Here is a 17,000-nt window from a genome sequence, read left to right as displayed (position 1 = left end):
CTCATATTTACATTTCATCATTGCCAGCTGTGGCATGCATGTCCAGGCGTAATTGATGGTGTTCCACTTGAGTACCACTTACTTACTCCATATAGTTAATTGTGTGTAACTTATGCATTGCATGTAATTATTTTACGCCTGCAATGTGTATAATAACTGACATTATTATAGATGTAGTTTAAATCAACTCTCAAGGTCAGTTTCTAAATTGTAGTCCGTGACAATTATCTACTTATTACATATGGTTTGTGGATTTATCTAAAAATAGCAGAAAAGTGAAGCTTTTCCCCTTCTCATTTTGGCCACTTTGCATCATTCTACACTGTGTGCTCAGAAAACACAAAGTTGCTTGGATATCAGTGCTCTGTGTAGGTGAGAAGGGAAAACTGCTACAAAGGACTTCCTACAACACATCCTCAGGTCATGGTTCTACACTGAGAAGGAACTAATTGAGCATCTACCTAATACACTCACACCATCCTGTAACTAGGGGGTAAAATATCAGCATCATCTCACTCTCCCGAAGACCCAACGGAATGAGTTGGGACAGACCTAGAAGCATCAGGTATAGAGTTCACAGTAGGGACAGCATGCAGAGTCAGCAAGGGCAAAGTCTGGGACTGAGTTAGGCAGGAGAAGCAGAATGGACAAAGACTCAGAATCTTTTCAGTGAGAGGTTGTTCTTGGTTGGGCCTGAGAAGATGGTTGTAACTAGAGAGGTTATGGGGACCAGAGTTCTCAGAGAGATGAGGGGGTACTCAAAACAATTTTGAAGCAATTGGTATCCCTGTTCCATTCTTAGTAGGAATAAGTAGGAGATGACTGTACGTGCAAATCTGCATGGTGGGCAAACAAAGTCAAATCTATTCTTAAATTTGATTTCTAAAAAAATGACTATCAATGCAGCCCATTTTCTAAGCAATAAAATATCCTTTTATAATGACTAAGCCGTGGGCACAACATAATTGCCTCTTTGAACACCATGGCCACCAGAGGCATTTCCAATTTGTCTTTGCTAAATTGTGTAATAGATTAAACAGTTGGTCATGTTTTAAATTTTTGTGTTGGTTATTTTTTTCCTTTCCAGATTTTCCTACATGGAAACAATCTAAACAGTCTTCACCAGCTAATACACCCCGAGTTTCTGCCCTCTGAATTTGGAGGAACCCTTCCTCCTTACGACATGGGCACTTGGGCCCGGACATTACTTGGCCCTGACTACAGCGATGAAAATGACTATACCCACACTTCCTACAATGCCATGCATGTGAAACACACCTGCTCCAACCTGGAGAGAGAGTGCTCACCCAAGCCCATGAAAAGGTAAGGCCTGCCAGAAGGCATGAGAGGCTCTAGTTAGATCTTACTGTGGCTTAAAGAGTTGAAAACTCTGTGGGCACAGAACTGAATAAAATAATTTTAATTAGAGTTTACAGAAAATGGGTCTTGGCTGACCCCCCCTTTACATAGTTTAAGGGACAAACTTTATGTCATGATTACAAACCGACTCTTAAACTGCAAGAGTCTGTGAAAATACAGATGACACGCTAGGCCTTTGAGAGACACTGATGACAAAATAATCCAGTGGAGAGAACATGCCTGTTGTTCATCTTTTTGGAACCAAAGACACATTTTTTTTTTTTTTGGCTGCAGCACCATAAGGCATTAGGGTCATCAATATAAATAAGATCATGGTGGTGTCCCTCTAGAAACTACACCAAAAATGACTTTGAGCATGCTTATAAAGTGGGTCGTCTTGGAGCTCCACTTGAAGGGTAGAACCTCAGGAATTCTGTTAAAAGGGAGATGAACCTTACAAAGATGGGGGTGCTGTGACATGCAGCTTGAAAGTGTACAGAGGGTTTTGGGCATCCAGTAAACTCCCCAGAGAGGTTTAGACTCAACCGGTACAGCGTGCTGCATGGGTGCTTGTGACAACGCCATGGAAGAAGATTGCTCGTAGTCTTTCTTTCTTTCTATGCTGTTTTTTCTCTCCCTTCTTTTTTACCCTCTCCTTGACTGCTTGTATTTTTTTTTTTTGACATTTCAGAGGAAGAGTCAGAGCTTTGTTTGTGCTAGCTCAGACAGTGACCTACATGCCTAGACTGAGCGTGGCTTTTGAAATTTGCTACACAAATGATCTTGGTATACTCACAATCCTTTGCTTTTAAGGCTAAAATCCCCATTAGTCACCATCTCAGTCCCAAGTCCAATCTCTCTCCATCTATGACAAAGAGTAGGCCCTTCCACTTGATTTTTCATGGATTATATGGACTATATGTTCACACCTAGTAGTTTTCTGACATCTGATAGTGAGGATTCATTGTCTGCAGTTACTATGATGAATAACCAAGGCAGTCTGGGCTCCTTAAACATCAGGAGCATCTTTGCTCACAGGTCTGGGACAGAGCGAGCTAACATCAAGGTCTCAGGACAGTCACCATCTTTTCAGAGTCTCTTCCGGCCATGCAGACGGTTGTCTTTCCCCCTTGTCCTCACAGACCTTTCTCCTGCTTATGTTTGAGTCCTAATTTCTTCTTACGAGAACATCAGAAATGTTGGCTTAGAGCCCACTCTGACCACATTTTACCTTAATGACTCCTTTAAAAAAATTCATCTTCAAATGCAGACATAACCAGAGGGACTGGTGTGAGAACTCCAGTCTGGAAGTTTAGCAAGAGACGAAGAGCGTGATGATTTGACAGCATCTGTCTGTGTCCTACAGATATAGTTTATATATCTACCTAATGTGGCCTGGGAGTCTAGAACACTGACAGATCATTGCAGCCATTACTTTGTTAGTGAGTATTTATTTAGGCTGTTGTTCAGTTTGTTTGTTTGTTTTTTCTCTATTTTGAACAATTATTTTCTCTGTTTGTCCTTAGCTTGTCTTTCCATTTCCCAGGAAGGTTTGTCTGGGAAGCCTCAGATCCCTTCCATTGCTGGGCCAGAGATGCTTGTCCTCTTTAGGTTTCAACCCATACTGCTCAAGGGTGTCCACAGAGGCAGTTTTACCAACAGTGATTAAAAATCAACTTTCCCCAGACCTAGACACCTCACTGATGCAAGAACAAAACTCGACATTCATGATATCTCTGCACCTCTTGGAACTTGCAGAATGCAAGAAAATTCAAAACAGACCTAGGGGAAAGCGTCAATATAAACTCCTCTGGTCTCCCACTTATTATTAGATGGATCTTTTACTCAAGTCCTAGTTTTTTAGGAAGCTTCATTTTGCAGTGAACAGATTCAGACAGGCAGTGATGGAGTAGCGCAGCCCTGCTGCATGGCCAAGTCAGAGTTCTGGATTGATGACCCTGGAAGAGTACTGTGAGCTCCAGTGGGCATGCACAGGTTTTCGGCTCCTCCATGGTTCTCGTCATTCGTCCAGTCCATTTGGAGTGAAGTGGTTTTTTTGTGGACTGATCACTTTCTATAATGAGGCTTCTGAGCATATATGGCCCTGAGTCCCGAGGTGATCACTGCTTTCTCAATGGAATAGTTAGCAGTAAAATGAGAGACAACTGGTTCTCTCCCCAAATGAATGACTGTAACAGGTGCTGCCTCCTTGTTCCTTGGTAACTGTGATTCTGCCTTTAATCAGAAGAGATATTAATTACTACTTTAATGGAATTTTCTTTAAACAGATCATTTCAGGGTTTTCTTTAAGCCAGTGAATATCCGGTAAGAGTTTGAGGTATTCTCTGCTCCAGTATTTTAAACTTTCTGGGATTTCCTGAACTTTTCATGTGTGTGTGTATGTGTGTGTGTGTGTGTGTGTGTGTGGTGTCCACAGTGAGTGTGTATGCACGAGTATGTGTGTGTGTGACACGTTTGCTACAGGGCATGTGTGGAAGTCAGAGTCACTCTAACATGCTGGTTCTTACTTTGTATTTTGTTAAGATGGGGTTTCCTCTTTTGCTCATGCATGGCCATGTCAGAGCTCTGGATTGATGACCTTATTACTACTGAGTATGCCAGACTCACTGACCCGTGGGCTTGGCCCATCTCTCCCTCCCATCTCATGTTTGAACATTGGAATCTCAGCTACGTGCTCCCAGATTTGGCTTTAGATGGGCTCTAGGGATTAGAATTTATATGACAAGCATTTTATCCACCGAGCCCTCTCCCAGCTAATCATTTCTGGGGTATTTTAATTATTATTATTTTCTTAGGAGCCCTCTTTCTCTCTCCCAGTCCATTACCTGTTTCATAAAGGTTAAGTGTAAAATAGCCCATTTCTTCCTTCCTAACTCATTATTTCAGTGTGTCTGAAGAGCCTGTGGCCAAATCTGTACAGTTTTTTTTTTTTAAATCAGCAATGATAATTTTTGTTGTCAATGAGACAAAATCTCAACTGCCTTAATTAGGAAGGGAAGTTCCTCATTTTGCATAATGACATAACGTGCCACATTTTTGTGACTGCAGGAGTGCAATAAGAGAAGTTTAGTGCTGACACCGAACCCACGTTCTCGCCACCACGTCTGACACAACTGTGAGATTCCCAAGCTCACTGCCCTGACTTGTGTGGGAAAATCATACCCAGACAAAGGGTCTTTGTTAGCTGGACAGGAGGAGGGAGGGCTTGGGGCTGGAAACCAACTGTCCTGATGTAGGCTTAGTTAGACGTGTAAGACTGAAATTTCTTTCCCATGAAGTAATTGCATGACTTCTAAATCCACATCCAGGTTTTGTGCCCTCTCTTCTAGTCATTAGGCCATATTTATTAATTATTTTCTGATTCTAGCTTTTCTCACTGGCAAAGTAATTAAGATGGCTATAGATATGGTAAAAACCTAACATACCCACAGGGTCAATGTCTTGAAGTAAATGCTGGTGAATGACTAGTCATTTTATGAGAGTTTTACATACATGCATACATACATACTTAATACATGCATATGTGAATGCACACATAATACATAGATGCATACATACATGCATGCATGCATATAGACATACATGCACAATACACATATTCAAATATGTGCCCATATATTTGTATTGATTAGGAGATTATTGATAAATTTCATTAACTTTTTCTCTTAGCTTCATTTGGGCTTGGGAATTTGAGCTAAAATTCCCAAAAAGCTGGAGCCATCTGACGACAGGCACTTGGTACAGAGGAGGGTGTCTAGGAAGGAGCTTGGCTTCCAGGCAATATTGAGAAGGGGCCTTCAGGGCTGGCAGCTTGCACCATGCCAGAGATCACAAATGGCTTTTGGGTTTCATTGTTTTGTTTTTCTTCTAATTTTCTTCTACCCTGAGGCAGCTATTGACCCTGCAGCAGATGATCTCAAGATAATCAAGAGCATCTTTCTTTCTTGGTTTTGCTGAACACAAATGAAAGGGAGGTCTTTGAAAAGCCAGGATTTGTGTTACCCTCTGGACCTGTCACTGTGCACAGAGAAAAGACACATCTGATTTGCAGGATTAGGCCACGAGGTTATCCAGTAAAGGGTAGGGGATAGATCTGAACTACACAAGACTGTTATAGAAGGCAGACGGTTCTTAAATGAGCATGGACCAGAACTGCATCCCCACTATAGCAATGCAGGTCAAACCTTCCAGGGCCGGCAAGAGAAAGCATAGATTTTTAACATATTCTCTTGTTGAACTTGAGCAAGCTCCTTCTCCACTGTATCTGAATGCACATCTATTTATAGATGAATGTTCCCTGAACAGTATATAAAAATACATTTTGTGGGAGGTTGATATAGGAAAATTATGAGGTCAAGGCTAACCTGAGTTACACAGCAAGACTCTATCTCAAAAGAGAGGGAGGGAGGAGGAGAGGGGGGAAAGAGGGAGAGAAAGAGAGAGGAGAGGAGAGGAGAGGAGAGGAGAGGAGAGGAGAGGAGAGGAGAGGAGAGGAGAGGAGAGGAGAGGAGAGGCACTCACCTTTCTTTGTATTAATAGAGATTTATGACACTTCAGATCCAGAAGAGGTCCTTAGGGGTCATCTACAAGACACCAGGTTTGCACCATTAAAGTTCTTTCCCATTATCCACCACATGCTTATGGCTATGCATGGTCTAAATGACTTCTGAGGATGTCACTTTTACTGAGCAATCATAAACTTGTATTTCTGTAATATAGCCATGACTGTTTTATAAACTTTTAATAATATATTAAAGCAGATTTGCTTGACACTTTTTAATTTCTTACATGTACAAAATGCCCACCATTTAATGTAATATGAAAGAGGATGTAAAAGCATTTCCTTCACCGCTTTGCCCACTGCTGCTCATGAGCAATAACTGGGCCTGAAGCGTGAGTCTTCTGACTTTAGGCTTCAGGGATTTTCCTCTGCTATTCTCAATTTCCTTTGTAAGCATTTTGATGTTTTTTGCCCCCGCTCATGATCTACACAAACATAATATTTTAATGTAAAAAATACAAGTGCATACACTTTCTCTTTTTATATTGTCATTAAAGTTATACAATGTTTCCTTCTCCATGGCCAAGATCATGAGACCTCATGCAAGGGAGCAGAGAGAATTCTCTATCAACAAAACTGTTTTCTCCATGTAGAGTGGCTTCGTGTCTTACTGTACACTTCTCTCCTCATGCTTCCATGGAAGTACACTTCAGTGATTGGAGTTGAGAGTGTATGGAAGCCCAACGTGGAGGAACTTTGACTGACCATTAAGCTCCACATCCCCTCATAAGCCTCTGCTTTCCAATTCCCATAGTCGGGGACCCCTGCTGTACAAGGAGGGGGATTGCTCTTTTTTTTGCCAGATTTGGGTGCATTTTCCTGCAATTACAGCATTTGTCAACCTGAGGCAGGAGAACTGTAAATTTTAGGGCAGCCTGGGATGCACAGAAAGACTTTATGTCAAAAACAAACAAGCAGCGGGCTAGAGAGATGGTTCAGCAGTTAAGAACACTGACTACTCTTCCAAAAGTCGTGAGTTCAATTCCTAGCAACCACATAGTCCTGAGTTCAATTTCTAGCGACCACAACTGTCTGTAATGGGATCTGATGCCCTCTACTGGTGTGTCTGAAGACAGCTACAGTGTACTCATATACTTAAATACTTAAACTAAATGTTCTTTAAAAAAAATAAGAAAGCTTTCATTTAAAACAAACTAACTAGCAAACACCAAACAAAGAAACAAACAATAATCATACCATTATCCCAGCTTTGTTCAACTCAAGGACTTCATTTATATCTTGGCAACAAAAAGAAAGGCTTGAGCCTAATGATCCTGAAGCCACCACGCCCTTCTCAGCAGCCCAAAGTGACAACAGGAAAGAAGCATTCTTTGCTTGGCAGAGTCCATTTGAGAAGGGGCTAATGTAGACTAAGAGGAACCCTGAGAAGAGGTGATTCATCCAGGATTCAAATACCAGGCAAAGAACCAGGACTGTCCACCCCCCCCCCCCATCCCCAGTCTCAGCAAGTATTCAAAGAGCATGTCCATGGGTCTGAAGTCACAGGTCTGTCTGTCATGGAGTAGAAAGACTAATGTCAGCCTAGAACTAGTACACATAACACACACACGACACAGCTGCCTCAGTCATGAGGTAGATAATGAATGTAACACTTTTGCTTATTAGCACTAAGCTAATGTTTCAAACTGATATAACATGCCATGGCTCCCTTTTGGTGTGTGTTTAATTAAAATATACACCAAACTTTTTATTGCTGGGCTCTAATATTTTTGTTCAAAAGGTAGTAAGAGTTATTTACAAAAATTCAAACTCAACTCCAGTAATTTCTAAAGTAAGTGTTCGGTGCAGTATGTTTATAGATAAAGTTAAACATTCAGTACTTGCTGGGGATCTTACAGTGATCAGGGGCATTAAACATAGAATGGCTCTCCAGCTTGTTGCTATTATGAGACAGTAGAACTTTAAGAGGTGGGAGATCTTGGTCATTGGAGACACGTTGTGTCTACCTGTTTCTGTTTCCCTTCCAAACCACAAAAGGAGCAGTTTTCCTTTGCTCTGTGCTCCTAGCAGGATGTGTTGGGTAACCATAGGCCTAAAAGCAGTGGAGCTAATCAATTTTGAAACGGAATTGCTGAAAGCATAAGTCAAAATAGGTCTTTTCTCTTTACCTTTAGACTATCTCTTACATTAAGACAGTTGAAGGAATCCTGTGAACACAGGTGCAGAAAGCCTCACAGAAGAGGAAGTCTAAAAGACCTCACCTGTGACCTCAATCACAATGAAAGAATAACCACTGTTTTAGAGAAACTTTTGGTCCAGCTTTGTGGTCCTCATCAGCTATGCTATAAATAGTCTACTTTTTTTTCTTTTGACTAAACATCTTCATCCTCGTATTCCTAGAACACCTTGCTGGATTGTGCATAAAGGTGAGAAGGTGGCATAAAGACACTGTGAGCCACCTGATTTGGGTGGCTGAGCAGAAGGTCTCTTTGATTACGTTCAAATTTCTGAGCAGGAAAGATCTACAGATTAGAGTCTCCTCTCTTCAGTAACCCTGACTACCTATATTTATATAATCCTAATGATTGGGGCGGGGGCTTGTGAATCTAGTAATTTTCAGTAACTTCCTGAGACTCCTGAGTTATTTCATGAGTTTTAAAGAGCTTACTCTAGGAACTTCCTAAGTCTTAAGAAGCCTCACACCAGGATGAAATGTTTCAACTATGAAAAAATTGTTCCAACCCCTCTCTATCTCTCTGTCTCTGCCTCTCTGTTTTTCTGTCCTTCTCTCTTCCCCTCTTCTCCCCTTTTCTCTCCTTCCTTTCTTTTGTGTATACTTGTGTGTAAATGCATGTGTGTACAGATGCACATGTATGTATATATGTGCATAAGTGTAATGCATATGGAAGGCACAGTTCAACTTTGGGTGTCAGTCCTCTATTATTATCTACTGTTTGTTTTTATTTGAGATGGAGTCTCTTACTGACCTAAAGCCCACTAAGGCTGGCTGGCCTGTAAGCCTCAGACATCTGCCTGTCTGATTCTGCAGTGTTGGGATTACAAGCATACACCACTGTGCCCAGATTATCTGTGTAGATTCTAGAGATCAAACTCTGGTTCTTGTACTTCTGTTCAGGCGCTCTACTAAACCATCTCCTCAGCAACTACCCTGCTTTTATAGTCTGAGTTCATGTTTGCTGGATAACTATTCATTTCCAGCAGAGTTAATAGATCATGTGAAAGAGTGACAAATGGCAATGTGAGCACAGAAGGACTTTGCCTTTGGAGCAGGGCAAGGGGTCTTGAAGTAAAGAAAAAATGATCCACACAGCTACTGACATCATCTCTTAATGAACAGAACATAGTCTCTACTGTCCCCCAGTTGCCTGGAGTCTAGTGTTCAGCTTAAGTAAGGTTAAACACTTTAGATTTGGGGTGTCATTGCTACTCAAATAGATGAAGCTTAATTGCTATAGCTTCTTGATATAAAAGACTTCTAAGGAAACCATATAGCTCCAATATTTATGCAGTTTTCTAGATACTGGAGTAGTCTAAACATGTTAACAGAAATTTGTTAACATTTGTGTGTGTGTGTGTGTGTGTGTGTGTGAATGTATGTATGTATGTATGTATGTATGTATGTATATGTGTGTGTGTGTGTGTTTTTACTTGCTTGCTTGTTTTGAGACAGGATTTCACCATGTAGTCATTTGCTCTGTAGACCAGGTTTGCCTGGAACTCATAGAAATTTGCCTGCGTCTGCGTCTGCCTCTGCCTCTGCCTCTCTCTCTGCCTCTCTGCCTCTCTGCCTCTCTGCCTCTCTGCCTCTCTGCCTCTCTGCCTCTCTGCCTCTCTGCCTCTCTGCCTCTCTGCCTCTGCCTCTCTGCCTCTCTGCCTCTGCCTCTCTGCCTCTGCCTCTCTGCCTCTGCCTCTCTGCCTCTCTGCCTCTGCCTCTCTGCCTCTGCCTCTCTGCCTCTGCCTCTCTGCCTCTGCCTCTCTGCCTCTGCCTCTGCCTCTGCCTCTGCCTCTGCCTCTGCCTCTGCCTCTGCCTCTGCCTCTGCCTCCCAAGTACTGGAATTTGAGTTATGCACCACCACTGGCTATTGCTAGCATTTTTTTTTTTAAGAATAAGAAAATAGGTATCTAGCATCCTCCTTGGTTGGGCATTTGACACAGTCAGACACGCAGCTTTTATCTTTCTTCTCTGAGGCATAAGTGAAGGTGAAGGGAGCCATCTCTTCCAACTACATCCTGTGTAACCATGGATCAGTGGAGTTAGAGAAAATCTGTATGATGGATTTGTTGGTATAAAATGAATAGGGCTAGTTAGAGCCTGTGTGTAGAGGCATGTTTTCTCTCTTTTTAAAGACTGACATGAAGAATTATGAATAAAGATTTCTAAGCCACTGACAAAGCAAAGAAATAGGGTTGAACTAGAAGGTAATGAACAGATGTGGAACACTGCCTGGATAGAAGCACAACAATCTGTGATCGCTCACAGTACATGCTCTGAGGTCTGTTTGCAGGAACACCATGCACAGATGCAACCTCTCAGAAAGGGAGCCACAGCCCAGACAAGAATAATTTCTCATGGCACATACTGATAAATAAACACTTGGCTGATTCCAATTAAGTCAGAGCTGTTGTCCTCAACAGTCAGCCAACAGCAAACCTCTTCTAACCTTTGATGATCACATGAACAAAGCCAAATATTTGACAGATTCTGTGAGAGGAAGCACATTTGGGTTCCTCACACCGTGGCAATGAGCACAATAGGGCTTTCATTTTGCTCTGGGCTTTTCCTCGTGGATCTCTATCCACCTCACTGCACCATGAGATTATCATGCTCGCTTCAGTCCTGTGACCTTTTGAAACTTTCTTTCTATTGATTCTTTGTGAATTTCACATCATGCACCCCAATCCCATCCATCTCCCTGACCCTCCATATCTCACCTCTGCCCCTGTGACCTTCCCAAAGGAAAGAACATAACATAAAACAAAGCCAAAAAAGTCTTGTCATTGAAAGCTGCAGTGTGTCAGGTTGTCTCCCTCAGTATATAACCTTTTGCCAAAACAGCTTTTCTTGCAAGTGTTCATTTTAATGACTCATTGGTTTGATTTGAGGCCTCTGGCTTCAGCTACACTATCAATACTGGATCCTCATGGGGACTCCTCTTGGATGTCCTGCTGTTTCCCTGTGTCGTGGAGATCCTGCAGCTTTGGATCTTCTGAACCAGCCCCTTCCTTCACAGGCTCCGGCAGTTCATAGGTGGGGCACACAGTGGGGTGGGCCTACTCAAAGCCCTGAATCTGGGACTGAGTTACCTGAGTTGGTCTGCCCACCAGCTCTCCCGAATCTAGGCCACAGGGCTAGCTCTCTGTGATTTGAGCTATGGGTACACTTTATTTTCCTCTTTCTTTATTTATATTTCCCAGTCTGGTCACTTTCTTTCTCTACTTAATTGCATAGAGTCTCTGTTTCTTCAGCTACAAAATTTGTGTAATATTTTGCATGGCCTTGCCTGTTGCTGCTAAGGTCAAAGGACAGCGGGTGACAAGGTGAGCTGTAGAGCACTGTAGAAGAATGGTATTCGGTATAGTGATGCCTTCCCAGCATCACACACAAGGACTTACAGAGAAACAGGGAAGGATCAGGCCTCCAGAAAGATGTTTTTAGTTCCTGACCAGAAATCAGGTTTCTAGTGGCCATCTTTCTCTTCTTTAAATGCATTTATATATAAAGCCAATCTATATTTTTTTGTACCTTTCATATCTTGCACTCAGTATTTGGCCGGACATGGTTGGTATAGAACAGATAAAGTAAGACACACACACACACACACACACACATACAGGTATAAAACAGATACAGTAAGCCACGCATACACACATACAGGCATAGAATAAATAAGGCAACACACACACACACACACACACACACACACACACACACACACAGAGAGAGAGAGAGAGAGAGAGAGAGAGAGAGAGAGAGAGAGAGAAGTTGACAGTACCCTACCTGTTTCCCTCCTTCTCTCCCTGTCTGCAAAGGAGCCTTGTTCCCACAGGACCCTCAGTTTTGTTCAGCACCCTTTCCCAGCCAGAGCCTGTCCTCTGGCCTGGGTAGCAATTCTGTCTGTATTGGTCTTAGCAGTGTTGATGCCTCCTCTGTCCCTTCTCATCGAAACTGTTGTCACCTATGTACCTCCAGACTCTCTCTCTCTCTCTCTCTCTCTCTCTCTCTCCCCTTTTTAGTCTTCTCTGACTACCAGCCTCTGCCTTTATCTAAGAGTTCCTCCCTACCACCCATGGCATGCTCACCCTCACCTCTCATGTAGTGTCAGGACTGCAGACCTTTGGTTCACAGTGATTCCTCAGTCCTCACATCTGCGTTACACTGTCACATCCCCGAAGGCAGTCCTCCAGCCTCCTTGTCTCAACAAGCCATCACTGAATTGCTGTATATTTATGGAGTTTGCTACATTTCAAGTCACACTTCTATAGTTTGAACACTCTCCAAGGGCAGAGAATGCATGGCTCCCCACTATTAGGTGACCTTGTCTCACATGATCTTAGCGTAGAAGGGGTTCTCAGGGTACCTTCATGAAGGGCAGGTGGGAGAGTAGAACAGAGATGGGAGAAAACAGCAAAGGAAGAGAACAGCAAAGGAAGTGACTGCATGATAGTAAAGGCTGTTGTAGATACTCTATGAAGTGAGGAACAAAACACTGCTCACAGTCTGCAGTGGAGTGAACCGTAACATAGCCTTTGTAATCAGTATTTGATTAGGATTTGAAATCATCTCTAAGATGTCATATGATTCCTCCTAGATTCTGAAATTCCATTAACAGCTTACATTTACAGCACCTATTTTGTTTTTAGAACAATCATTCATCTGTTCATTAAAATTTCTACTAAGTGCCAGCTCACAGAACAGGATAAAGGGCCATTAAGAGAATGGGATGTGGATCCCAATCCTATGAGCTCACAATAGCTGTGTGCCTGAGCAGCTATCAATCTGTGAGTTAGTTTTCCTCTGCCTGAGATGAACAGCAATTAGTTACCTTATTACTAGGCTGTGCAGATTAAATGAAGGGTAAATAGTAGAATTGGATGCTGAAGGCTGCCCTATAAGCAGCTTCAAGATGCTCCTGAACGTACAGAAATCTGTGGCCTATGTAGAAGACAGAGTTGCTGGACAAGTCTTGCGGATGTACCAGCATCAGGGCTCCTAATTCAGTCTCACAGAAAAATGTGCTTTGAAGACGTTGGTCTTCCACTATCACGTAGGACTCCAAGGTTGTATGTTGTATGTCCTCTGGCCTCCACATTCCCTATGTACACACACACACACACACACACACACACACACAAAGGGAAACCCATTTCATTTGCTTTTCTTCCACTTAAAGCCTTGATTCAATTCTCCATTGGCTCCGGACAAAGTCCAGCACACTTATTGTTATGCCCCATTCGCTGTGTCTGAAGTCTCCAGAATACATACCCAGACATTCTGCTCCTTGTATACTGATCTGCAACTTTTTAACTTAAAAGGGGAAAACCAGTAATTGACTGAATGTAAGATATTGCAGTTGTACAATAAATCCTGTTTGTGTAGCGTTTAACACGATGAACCATGCCCATCACTGCCAGGAACCAGCTTGGTCTTCCTAAGCACTAGGCATTTGATGCCATCTCCATCCTCATTGTTGCCTGAGAAACTGTCCCAGCTAAGCAATCTTTCTTGCTATTTATTTACTTATTTATATATTTATAAGCAGAGTCTCAGTTAATATGTAGCTGGGTCTAGGCTGAAATTTACTAAATAGTCCAGACTAGCTCCAAAATCACAGTCTTCCTGCCTCAGCTTGCTGAATGCTGGAATTCTAGCTGTGTACCAGTATGCTAGGCTATAAATTTATCAAGACCTCAGGGAGCAAAATCTTTTGTTTTATTTTCTCCTTTCCAAACAAAATGTTATCTCCTTTACCATATGTCAAATCCTTTGCCATTTCATTCTCCACTTTGTCCATCCAGCCATTCATCCTTCACCCCTTTTCCCACTCATTCTTCAGGTCTATTCACTGGGCTTTCACTTAGCATCTGTTGCTGTCATGGTTGTGTGTTACCACCATGCCAGCCCTGAGTCTACCCGCCATACATACAGTCGCCCACTCTGCAAGTTACATTCGGAGTAGGATGGATGTGGGTAATCAGAGGCCTGATGTTCACACTGATCTAATAACACCAGACAAGTTCCATCAATGTACTCTCATTTGATTAAACACCAGAGCTATGAAAGGGCTCTGTTATGAAGAGTACTAGCCATTCTTCTCCAAGCTGTCCCAGGGGTGGAATGAGTCACCAGCATTGATTGCCTCAGCTGTTGGCAGCCTCCACCGTTCTGCCTTTTCAGAACACCACATCCCAGTCCTGCTGTGGTGATGTCACCGGGCTCACACCACTGATTCTGGAGGGAGAGAAAGAAGTGTGGACGGAGAGGCTGACTCACGGCTCTCTGAGCTGGTCTAGTCCTACAGAAACCTGACTGCTCCGAGGAGGCAGTGTGAACGCCTGCAGTCATTTTCTACACTGTTATTTTAAGTTCTGATTTGATAGCTGATAAGAATGTCCACAAATATCTATGTGCTCAAAATCTACATGTCTTGTGCTTCTGTGGACCACCTCCCACATCTGAGCTCGCTTTCAAAGTGTGTTAGCAAAAGCACTATAAACACTCAATGCTCACACCTCGGCGCTCACAAACCTACACCCCCCAAATGTTGAATGACTGCAGAGATGAGGCTCTTTCAAACACAGAAATCCCTCTAGGCCTCACTTCAGCATCTGCTATTCCTCATAATATAGGCATTATTTTTATCTCCAATTTACAAAGGAGAAGGCAGAGTTAACCTGAGGACATAAAGTTCCTGTTGGCATTCTAATCTAGCAGGGAGCCCCTTGGGAGGAACTTCTTCTGTACTTGAGGTTATTGGAGAAAAATGCCATGAAGATTGCTTAGGATCCTTTAAATATACGCAGTGCGTGCGGTGTGTGTGCACGTGTGTGTGTGTGTGTGTGTTGCATATGCACATTTTTTTGTATGGGTGAATGTTTACATGGTGTGCATATACATGTGTGCACATTTGTGTGGGGGTCAGAGGATAACTTTAGACCTCATTTCTCAAGTGTTGTTTACCTTGATTGGTTTTTGTTTTTTTTTTAAACCAGTTTCTCCCACCGGCTTTGAGTAGTCTACGAAGACTGGCAGAAAGTTCCCAAGGCTCTCTCTATCTCTCTTCTCCAACACTAGGATTGCAAGCATGTCTTTGTTTATTTATATGTTTTTTAAATGTGAGTTCTGGGACTTCCAGTCTGGTCTTGATGTTTGTGCCTCAAGCACTTTACTGACTGAGCTATTTCCTCAGACCCAAATATATTTTCAATTTATTCTTGGAGAATTTCAAACATGAATACAATGTGCTTTGGTCAAATCCACCCTCTACCTTCAGCAGAAATTTCTATTCCTGGAGGGAAGTGCTACAGGCTAAGGTGTCAGAGAGTTCTGAGTTCTTCCACAAAACTAAACCTCCTGTTAACTTGGAAAATTAAAATGACTTTTGTGGGGTTCTCCCTGATGAAATGCAGAGATCGATTCTCAAAAAACAAATGGTTAACACCTAACTCAAGGGAGAGCCTAGCCAAACCACCTCTGTAGCACCTTTTGGCCCGGGCATTGTGATTCCTGGTATCTACTCCATGTAAAGGACAGAGCAGTCGGGTCCTTATGGGGCTCCTCCATAGCTCAGATAGCTCCATAGCAATGGAGGACAACTAATAAGAACACAGACCAAGCAGAGAACAGCAGGAACGCATCCTCTGGGTATAAAGACAGGTGAAACCTTGTAGGGATTGCCTTCTCCACCACTGAGATCACTCAGCACCCTCTGCATGAGGTTAGCTGGTATTCTGCATTAAAAAGAGGAGAAATACAGATGTTTATTTTAGCACAAGAACTTGGTTTCTCAGGAGTAGACAGAGCCACTAAATGGTCTTATCTACTGTGCTGGACTGAGCACAGCCTGAGCATGCTGACCAGAGGGAGACATTTTCATCAGTGAGCAATTGATTTGACTTTCAGAGGCAATCTTTATTTAGCTAACTCACTAAGGGCAAGATTCAAGAAGGATCCCAAAGAAATGGGATTTTCCTCCAGGAATCTCATCGATCCTAGGAAGAGGGGGCCCGGAGAGGGAGCATGTCTCCTGAAAAGAGATTTCAAACAATTCTAACAAGTTGTCTGACAGCATGAGACTGAAATCCCAATAAGGATGGGTCAAGGATACTTGAGACCACGCCTTGACCACTTGAGGGATTTGTGGATGCCTTTGTCTCTCTTCCCAGTGTGCTTGCATTGAATAAATCTCATTCTAATCCTTTCCATTACAAAAACAAGAGTTTGCTATACTTTTTCAGTGATTTTCAAATATTTCATGACATAGTGAGTCACTGACGTCGAGTTTTAATATTAAATGTCTCTTGTGTGACTAGGTAAATATAATTCTATCATGTCAAAAGTTAAGAAGCCATGTTCTCAATTAGGGGACATATAAACCTGGGGCAAGATCCTGCTTGCTTCCTTATTCTCAATATCTTGGAGCAGGCCTGTTGTCCCTTATCAATCAACCAAGACACATTCTATTGGGTAAGACATTCCGGGTCATTGCTGTCAATGTATCTACTGAAAGAAATAACACAGGTCCCAATTGCATCTCAGGAGGGGAGAGTGAACAGTGTCCATCTGAATAAGAAGGGCAAATGAGACTAGTGTGTGAGCAGTAGATTTACCCTTCTGTCTTCCCTTCTTTCCATGTTCTCTTCTCAATCATCTGTCTTCTCTGCCTGGGCAATGGGGCATCTGCACAGGTCTACAACATTCTAGTTTGGATCTCTGTACCTGGTGACTTAACAATGAAGGTTTCTGCATATTTGCTCATAGAGATTGGTATAGAGCAAAGCTTCACAAACATCAATTAGCCTCAGTCAGCAGGTTTGAAAACATTGAGAGCTACCTGATTTTCACTAATCATAATGTGAG

The 17,000-nt window shown here is 42.5% G+C and overlaps 1 protein-coding gene and 1 long non-coding RNA gene across 2 annotated transcripts in view; one reads left to right on the top strand and one right to left on the bottom strand.

Moving 5' to 3' along the window:
* Clvs1 (clavesin 1) overlaps positions 1-17,000 on the top strand; it is a 190,330-nt gene that overhangs the window by 171,105 nt on the left and 2,225 nt on the right. Inside the window, exon 5 of the mRNA XM_021161296.3 lies at positions 1,088-1,323. Coding sequence (XP_021016955.1) covers positions 1,088-1,323 — 236 coding nt within the window. The remainder of the gene's footprint in view (positions 1-1,087; positions 1,324-17,000) is intronic.
* LOC110293481 (uncharacterized) lies at positions 5,902-16,820 on the bottom strand. The gene is made up of 2 exons (XR_002377800.3): positions 16,751-16,820; positions 5,902-5,963 (listed from the first exon to the last, which is right to left on the bottom strand). It is a non-coding gene; the product is annotated as an uncharacterized LOC110293481 (long non-coding RNA).

The sequence above is a fragment of the Mus caroli genome, unplaced genomic scaffold (assembly GCF_978045245.1).
Source record: "Mus caroli unplaced genomic scaffold, Mus_caroli_1 scaffold_6, whole genome shotgun sequence".
Lineage (NCBI taxonomy): Eukaryota > Metazoa > Chordata > Mammalia > Rodentia > Muridae > Mus > Mus caroli.
Note: the sequence above shows the minus strand (reverse complement) of the source record. Positions and strands in the feature narration are given on the sequence as shown.